Source organism: Agelaius phoeniceus (assembly GCF_051311805.1).
Source record: "Agelaius phoeniceus isolate bAgePho1 chromosome W unlocalized genomic scaffold, bAgePho1.hap1 SUPER_W_unloc_2, whole genome shotgun sequence".
Lineage (NCBI taxonomy): Eukaryota > Metazoa > Chordata > Aves > Passeriformes > Icteridae > Agelaius > Agelaius phoeniceus.
Genome location: NW_027509867.1, coordinates 6,146,174 through 6,155,343, shown reverse-complemented (window position 1 = coordinate 6,155,343; position 9,170 = coordinate 6,146,174). Strand labels below are relative to the sequence as shown.

The 9,170-nt window shown below is 55.6% G+C and overlaps 1 protein-coding gene across 1 annotated transcript; it reads left to right on the top strand.

The window, feature by feature from the left end:
- Positions 1–1,290: 1,290 nt before the first annotated feature.
- LOC143692682 (olfactory receptor 14J1-like) lies at positions 1,291–8,492 on the top strand. Its single transcript, XM_077172927.1, has 4 exons — positions 1,291–1,316; positions 1,603–1,668; positions 3,243–3,355; positions 7,537–8,492. Exons 1-4 carry the CDS (start codon positions 1,291–1,293, stop codon positions 8,490–8,492), a joined length of 1,161 nt encoding a protein of 386 aa, XP_077029042.1.
- The last annotated feature ends 678 nt before the right edge of the window (positions 8,493–9,170 follow it).

The window sequence follows — 9,170 nt, the reverse complement described above, 5'->3', positions numbered from 1 at the left end:
GGTCACAGTGACCTTCTCTAAAACGGGAAGACGGGGGAGAAAATTGCTTGCCAGAAAATGTAGTTATCCCAAGGTAGAGAAATTAGAAGAATGTACACATAGAAGCAAAATAATTGTTAAGAGATAGAAGTAGGTGTGTTTGATCATAGTGTGCTTTAACCAATAATGAGCTCAGATTTTGCAATATGCATAAGCTTCATTAGCACTAATATAAAAATGTGTAAGCTTTCAATAAACTTCGAGATTTGCTATTCATCGCATATGGTGTGTCGCATCTCTCCCGCCGTAACGACAAAAATGGATTTCTACTCTGGAGAATTTCTCCTCTGTCTCTGAAGCACTCCTCCCTCTGTCCCTCACACGCTGGCCCTGTCTGGCGTTCCTCATCCCTTTCCCCACCGCTCTCCTGCCCTTCCCCTCTGCTAGAAGGCGCACAAAGCTGCCTTGGACAGCAAAGTGGATTGCAGCCAGTGTGAAGAGAACATGGAGGAGCTGGATGAGAGGATGCAGGAGTTGCAGAGCCAGATTTCAGGCCAGGAGCAGCATTGGAACAATACCCAGCAGCAGTTCAGTGATGCAATTGAAGACAAGGTGAGGGGTACCTCGTCCCCACCACAAGGAACTGGCACCTTTAGGACTTGACAGCCTGAGGCAGCATCCCTCTGAGGATGCCCCTCCAGGCTTTTCCCTGGAGAGCTCCATGTCACATCCTGGAGCAGCTGGCTGAGGCTGTGCACCTGTTCACAGCTGGATCACCTGGAGCTGAAGACTTTCTGTAAACACCGGGAGGACTCCTGGAACAGGAACATGGAGGAACTCGAGGATAGGCTGTTGCGTGAAAACGCCGCTGGGATTAAGAAGTGAGTGCAATGGAGATTCTGATGGCTTTGGGGACAGCTATGGCAACTGCTCCTGCCAGGCAGGGCTGTCACACACCATGCCCCTGAGCTGGGTCGTGCCCTGCCCTCCTGGCCGTGCACACGGGAGAACTTTGGTGCCAGGGAGGGGCTGAAAGCGCTGCAGGGGCTGCTTGGGATGGTGGCATGGGTGCCTGTGCCCTTCACCTGGCATCAGCCAGCACCTTGGGGATGGGGAGAAACAGGCTCAAGAGCCCACGGTTCACCCTGCAATGGCCGTGACCCTGTGCAGTGAGCTGCCCAGCAGCTGGCTGCTGCAGGGAGCTGCTGCCTGTGTGCTGCAGGGCTGTGGCCCCAGGAGCTCAGCCAGCCCTCTTCCCTCACCCTCCTTAGGCAGCTGCCAGTCCCTTTCTCGTGCCTGTCCTGTGACCGCATGCTCAGCGTGCAGGTTCCTGGCCAGTGAGTAGCACCAGTGCCTCGGGGGCAGCGGGGCTGGCATGGGGGGAGATGGGTGCCAGCAGTGACCCGCTGTGCTGGCACAGGGGGACAGTGTCTGCTTGGGAGGGGCTGATGTGGGGAGCCCCCTCTGCAGCCCTGCCCATCAGCAGGGGCTGTGGGGGCTCATCCCAAGGGCTACAGGCTACAGGATGCCATGGACTACAATCCCATGGCTTGGGGGGGCTGCCTCCAACAGGAACAGGTTCTTTGTCCCCTGTCACACACCTGTGACTCCTGCCCTCCCCAGGTACCCTGAGACACTCCCGTATTTGCAGCCGATGCCCCCCAGCAAGGAGCCACCGCCCAGCCAAAGGTGAGGGCCCTGAGGACACATCCCCAGCGCCTGGGGTGCAGAGCAGCCCTTACACAGCAAGGAGGGCTCTGCACCTGGGCTGGGGCAGAGCAGCCTGGGGGGACGGGGCAGGGCAGGGGAGCAGAGGGCAGCTGTGGGGGCCAGTGCTTGCCCCAGGGCTGGGGGCTTTTGCATTCCTTGCCTTGCACTGCCCTGTCTGGCCGATCTCTCTGTCCCAAGGCTGCTGAAAGCACATCTGATGAGCTGCGTCTGTTTGCAGTCTGAGCTCAGGCTTGGAGGGCTGTTGGGGAAGATGAAACAGGAAAGCCTTATAAATATGATTGCCTGGCAAAAGATTTTGAGAATATGGAAACTATAAGCGAGATTGAAATGAAAGCAAGCTTCGAGATCCCTTAGTTACTGAACAACGGGAAAACAATGGTGTGGCCAGCTGAAGGTAATCCCCTTTTGATGAAACAACACCCTCTGCTTGCAGGCGGGTCCAAGGGTCAGAGCAGACCCTGCCAGCTTGGCAGAAGGGGTCCAAAGAGGAGTTTTTAGGGTTTAAAATGTAGCACAGTATGGTAATGTAGTGATTCTTATAGGCTGTATGGAAATGCTATAGGATTTGTATGTTGTACTAGATTGGTTAAGTGAGAATCAGAATATTCAACACAGAAGATGATTTATTTTACTGTAACAGGAACTTAGCTCTTACTTTTCTATGCTCTTAGCTCTTACCTCTTAGCTCTTACCTCTTGTCTCTTGTCTCTTAGCTCTTGCCTTTTATCCTCATACCCCTTTTACTCTCTTATGCTTTTACTCTCTTACCCTCTCATCCTCCCTACCCCTCTCTTCTCTCAGGCCTGCTCTGAGCTGTGGCTGGCAGCTCCAAGCAGGGCCCTGCACCCACACCCTTTGCAATAAACCGTCCACGACCTGGCTTCAGAGATCTCTCGTCTCCGTTCGTCCCAACCGTGCTACCCCCGTCAATCCTACAGACGGGGATTGGGTGCCTCCTGTGAAAGGAATTCCCAAAACCAATCCCTGCAGCTGGGACAGCCCAGCTCCTGCCAGCTGGTGTCCTGTGCACAGGGACCTACCTGGTGCCATGGCCAGCACACGTGGCCATGGGGACAGAGCCAGCAGATCCAGCCTGGTGGGATGGGCTTGGGGCTCCTGCAGCAGGTGGACAGGAGCTGGCAGGGACATGCCCCTGCAGGCAGCACTGCCAGTGCCCTCCCTGGCACAGCAGGGTGGTGCCCTGCATGCCACAGGCCTGGGCACTGAGTGTCCTCTGTCCCATCCCACAGGAGGCCGCTGGTCCGTGCCTGTGTCCCCGTGTGCCGCAGAGCTCTGGGGACCATCAGAGCAGCAGCTCCACGATGCAGAACATCAAGGCTTCCCCACATACAAGTGCACAGCTGCAGTGTCTCCTGGTACACAACAAGGTAGGTGTGATGAAGGTGGGGACACAGAATGGTGACTGAGGCTTGATGGCATTGCTGACTATCCAGGGGGAATCTGTGCCTTCAGTCTCCAGAGAGACCTGAGTTGGATTATTGGGGTGTGCTGGATTGGGCCCTGCATTGCAGCCAGCTGCCCTCTCCTCCTCAGCCCAGTGTGATCCTGCTGCACGGTGATGGACACATCTCGAGGGGCCGTAATGACCAGCATCGTACGGCGATCAGGACACAGGATGCGTCAGGTATGGCCCTGTCAGGGCAAGGGGGTCAGTGACGACAGGGGCTGATTATCTGCAGGGTGCCATCTGGGGGATGAGTAGGGCTCTGTGTACAGAGCTGGGTAATGTGGCGTGGGTATTTTGCGTCTGGGGTAAGAAGAAAAGGGCAGAATGGAGCAGGAGGACTGGCACATGGGGCAGCTGAGCTTGAGCTTGGAGCTGGAGTAACGTGGGAGAATGGCCATGCCCAGTGTGGGACAAGAGCTTGAGTCCTGGTGCGCTGGGGCCAGCACCTGTGGCAGCTCACCCTTGCCCTTCATGCCCAGGCCCTGCCACCTCAGGAGAGCACGGCCAGGCACAGCTCCTCGACAGGTCTCATGGGCCCCAGGGCTCGAGCAGCCTCTGCAGCCCCGCCAGACATCAACAGCCCCCGGCCAGCTGGAAAGGACTCAGCGCCCAGTGCTCGACCTGGGACATCTTGTCCAAAGCGAGAAATGCCTGTGACAATTGTCATAAGGAACTTGACTTTTTACTTGTATATAGTAATTAAGTTAGTTGTATATAGTTTTAGGCTAATAAAAACTGTTAAAATTATAGGCAGAGCCTTGTCTCACAGCCTGTCTCTCCCCGGGCTCCCTGGTGCTCCTTCAGCTCCTTCCCCCCTGCTGTGGCTCTGCCCCCGGGCTGAGCAGATCGAGCCCCGGGCCGGGCCCTGAGGCCGCTGCTGCTGCCGCGGCGCCTGCGGGGCAGCCCTGAGGCTCCGGGCCGGCTGTGGGAGCAGGAGCGGCGCTGCAGAGCCCGCGGCCCTCACGGGCTGCGAAGGCACGGGCAGATGGCCGTGGGGCCCGGCCGGCACTGCCGGCGCTGCTGCTCTGGGCTGCCGCCTGCAATCCTTACAGGCAGCCCTTAGGCCGGCTCAGGAGCCGCTCGGAGCCGTGCCCGAGGGCTGGCCCCGACCCCCGGCCCCCAAGGGCACTTGTCCCTTCATCTCTGCACTGCCACATTCCGAGCTCATTTGTCAGCTTCCTCCTGCCCTTCCTTTCTGCGGGGCAGCGTTAGGGGCTGGCCCAGCGGCTTTCCTCCCGCACGGCTGCAGCCCCTTGCCCACAGCTCCCTGGCGGGAGCCAGAGCTGCTTTGCAGCCGGGCACCCCCGCCGTGTCCCGCAGCCCGGGCCGGCTCCTGCCCGCTGCCGGCGAGGCCCCGCGGCTGGGCCCGGCCATCCCGGGCCAGAGCAGCTCCCTGCCCGGGGGAACACAGGGGGACACGGGGGATGTGAAATACAAAGCTGTGTGTCGTGTCAGGTACACACAGGCAATGTGTGTATTTGTGATTGCGATATGTGTGGAGACCGACAATGGGACAGTTGTGAATTCGATAATAACTGAGGAAAGTAAAGCATGGAAGAAGTCCTTTGAACCCATCTTTTGTTTGCAATTAACCTTGGCTGATTTAGGAGCATTGGCATTAAAGCATTAAGGATGTTGCTTTCTGCTTGTAGTTAATTCTTAAGAGTTCTGCAATAATAACCTTTTGAAGTATAATTTTAGAACATTGCTTGTATCCTTGAAACTATAGCTTTGGAATATATATAATGGAAACATGCTTATCTCATGCTTTAATAAAGCAGAGAAAAACAGCTTGAGAAAGGAAGATGAACACCACCTCAAGGATTAATAGTTTCAACCAAGGGAAGCTTCATATCACTTTTGTTATAGTCTCTGCAATTAAAAGGAGGACCCACATCTGGAGAGCTGGACCTCACCAGATGGGATTCGTCTTTCTTCTTTTGCTAACCAGACCACCACCATCTGGGGATACTCCTTTTGGGATACATCCTGAGAAAAACTAAATCACAATAGTGTGTAGAATTGTGACGTAAAAATTGGGAATAGAAACTGCTGATGAGTAAGAATTGGAATAGAAACTGCTGAGAAAGCTGATGAGTACCCCTATAAATACCTGTAAGCCTCAACTATAGGTGTGCAGTTGGAGGGAAAACTTCCCCCACTATACCCAGTGCTGTATTGCTCATACTTTACCATATTAATTAATAAATTGATTGCTGCTTAAATATTGGGCTAGTCAAGTTTCTTATTTATACAATCCATAACTGTAAAAGGAAAACTTCCTGCTGAACTGAAAAAGACTCGATGGAAATCAAGGCAGAGCCATGGTTTGTCAGGACTTGCTGTATACGAATGAGCCCTGTGGTGCATTTGGAGCTGAGCCCTTGAACCTCAGGGCCTGAGAGGACATTGCACAAACCTTTCCAGGAGTCAAAGTCAGAAGAAAACCCCAAAGTGTCTCAAAGCATGAATGGGTCCCACTGAGGACCATCCCAACCAGGCTGCTCATGGACTCCATGGAGGAGACAATTGGAGGCCAGGATGGCACAAAAACTTCTCAGACACTCAGTGTGGAAAGGAGAATCCAAAACACCTTAAAAAACCTTGAGTATCTCAAAGAATTAATGAGCCACACTGAGTGTCAGTGCAAAGCTCTCAAGGGACTCGTTAAAGCAGATAATTGGAGGCCATGATTGCACAAACTTCTCAGAGACTCCAAGGCAAAAGCCAAACCCCAAGTCCTTTGAAAAATCTGCAGTCCCTGCAGGGAGCATGAAGGAGCCCCCAGGGCCATTGCTGAGCAAGGCTCCCCAGGGACTCCTTGCAGCAGATCCTTGGGGCCACTGGGATGTGGGCTAGGGGGGGATGCTGAGGGCAGCACAAGGGGCTGACAGTGCCCAGCCTGGCTGGGGCTGTGCCAGGAGGCCCCAGGGCCTCAGGACAAGGTGTCTCCTCCCAGCCCTTGCTGGCACAGACCCTGCTGTGCCCCAGGGCACCAAGACTTGGCTTCTCTTTGTCCCCACCTGTCATCACTGCCTGCAGTTCTCTGCTCTGCCTGGGGCCTGGGGACACTTGCTCAGTCGTGTCCCTCACTGGGACCCATTAAAAGTCCAAGAAACTTTGGAGTTGGATTCTGCCTTGGAGTTCTGGAGAGGTTTCTTCAGCTCCCTCTCAGGGACTGATGTTCAGGGCCTGAGCACAAAGCCCCAGAGGCTGATTAAAGTCCTTGTGCTGTGTCTGTGCTGCTGAGCTGGGCTGGGCTCCTGGCCCAGAGGCAGCTCCTGCTGACCAAGAAGAGCTTCAAAAGCACATTTCTCTGGATGAGCAGCTCTTGTGCCAGCCCAGCAGGGCTGGGGCACTGCCTGCAGCCAGCCTGGGCACAGCCCAGAGGCACAGAGAGCTTCAATCAGTCAGGGCTGGGAAGGGGCTGAGAAGTGCCTGGGGCACAATCACTGCCAGCCCTTGGCACAGGAACCTCTGGCTGCAGGACAATGCAGCTGCAGCTCCTGGAGCCATCTCCTCAAGCTGGAACATGCCAATGCCTGCAGAGCCTGTGAGTACATTCTCTGCTTGTCTCTTGTGCAGAGCAGCCAGGGGTGCCCAGGGCTGTCCTGCAGAGCAGGGTCCTGCAGCCCAGGGCGCTGTGCTGGGGCAGGGACTCTGCTGCCTGCCAGGGACAGCTCTCAGCCAGCCCTGGCAGCTGCTCCCAGCACTGGGGGACAAGATCTGGGTGGCAGGAGACAGCTGGTGAGGCTTGGAAGTGTTCTCCTTGTGTGAGGAGGATGCTGCATTGTTCAGGACTGCTCCCAGCATGGCATTTAACTGCAGAACATTTCCAAGTGGATTATACAGGGAGCACAGCAAGGCAGGGGCTGCATCAAAGGGGAAAACCTGCTTTATTAATCTACTGCTCTGGTTTGCAAGGATGGAAAACTGCACATTGATATTAATCTCTCAGTTCAGAATGGAAAAATGAAAACATTTTTTTCTCAGATCTTACTAAATGAGGCAGTGACAGAAATCAGTACAGGGCCCCTAACAGGCAGCATCAGTGTTGCTTTTCCAGCCTCCTCAGGGTTGCTCTGACGTTGCCATCAGAGCCTGCAGAGCCAGAGCTGCCCCTGGGCAGTGCCTGAGCTGGGAGGGCTCTGCAGGGCAGAGCTGAGCCTCCAGGGCTGGGCTGGGCTCTGGCAGCACTGGCAGGGCCCAGCCCTGGGCACAGGGAAGCAGCTGCTGGCAGGGACAGCTCCAGGCAGCAGAGCCCTGGGCAGGCAGTGGGGGGAAAGTGCCCCCAGGCTCTGCTGGGATATTTCAAGTCCTCTCCAAACCCAACTATTCCATGATTACTTTTTCTACAGGTCCCCTTGCCAAGACAGAACAAATGTCCAACAGCAGCTCCATCAGGCACTTCCTGCTGCTGGCATTGGCAGACACGCGGCAGCTGCAGCTCCTGCACTTCTGCCTCTTGCTGGGCATCTCCCTGGCTGCCCTCCTGGGCAACGGCCTCATCATCAGCGCCGTAGCCTGCGGCCACCACCTGCACACGCCCATGTTCTTCTTCCTGCTCAACCTGGCCCTCGCTGACCTGGGCTCCATCTGCACCACTGTCCCCAAAGCCATGCACAATTCCCTCTGGGACACCAGCAACATCTCCTACACTGCATGTGCTGCCCAAGTATTTTTATTTGATTTCTGCACAGCAACAGAGTTTTATCTGCTGACCATCATGTGCTACGACCGCTACGTGTCCATCTGCAAACCCCTGCACTACGGGACCCTCCTGGGCAGCAGAGCTTGTGCCCACATGGCAGCAGCTGCCTGGGCCAGTGCCTTTCTCACTGCTCTACTGCTCACAGCCAATACATTTTCCCTGCCCCTGTGCCATGGCAATGCCCTGGGCCAGTTCTTCTGTGAAGTGCCCCAGATGCTCAAGCTCTCCTGTGCCAAATCCTATCTCAGGGAACTGGGGCTTCTTGCTGTTAGTGTGTGTTTATCTTCTGGATGTTTTGTGTTCATTGTTTTCTCCTATGTGCAGATCTTCAGGGCTGTGCTGAGGATCCCCTCTGAGCAGGGACGGCACAAAGCCTTTTCCACCTGCCTCCCTCACCTGGCTGTGGTCTCCCTGTTCATCAGCACTGCCACATTTTCCTACCTGAAGCCTCCATCCATGTCCTCCCCATCCCTGGATCTGGCCCTGTCAGTTCTGTACTCGGTGGTGCCTCCAGCCCTGAACCCCCTCATCTACAGCCTGAGGAACCAGGAGCTCAAGGCTGCAGTGTGGAGACTGATCACTGGATGCTTTCAGAAACATTAAACTGCTGGCCAATTTCTGCAAATCGCTTGTCATAAAATTCATCTTTGATACTTCTTGTAGTTTTCATTTTGGAATTTCTTTTTCTTTTTTTTACTTTTTTCATGTTATCTACAAATAAATGTCATTGTTTGTGCCATTTCCCATTTTGTTTCTCTCCACCTTCCCTGTGCCCACAGACTGTGTCAATGTGGGGCTGCACTCTTGGTGGCTTTAAAGGAACTAAAGGATCCCCCAGCAGAGTTTTCTGCAGAGATGCCCTTTTGTTGCCTTCTCTGGAGCTGCAGCAGCAATGTCTGTGTGCAGAGCTGGGGCAGATCAGTGCTGGCCCAGCAGCTGTGCCCAGCAGCAGCAGCAGCAGCAGCAGCACTTGGTGTTGCCAGTGCTGCTGCCGTGGCCCTGCCCCGCTGCCCTGGTGGCCCTGGTGTTGCTGCAGGGCCTGAGTGCTCTCGGGGCCGGGCACAGCCCTGGGGGTGGCAGTGCCGGGGCTGCAGCAGGGCCAGGCCATGGGCACTGCTGGGGCAGCGCTGAGGCCTCAGGCCAGGCCCTGGGGGCTCCAGGCTCCTTGCCCAGGCTCTCTCAAGAACACGGCCAGGCCAATGCTCAGCACAGAAACCCCCGTCAGCAGCCCCAGGCTGGCCGTGGGCAGGCTGGGGGCAAACAGCATGGCTGGGGCTCTGC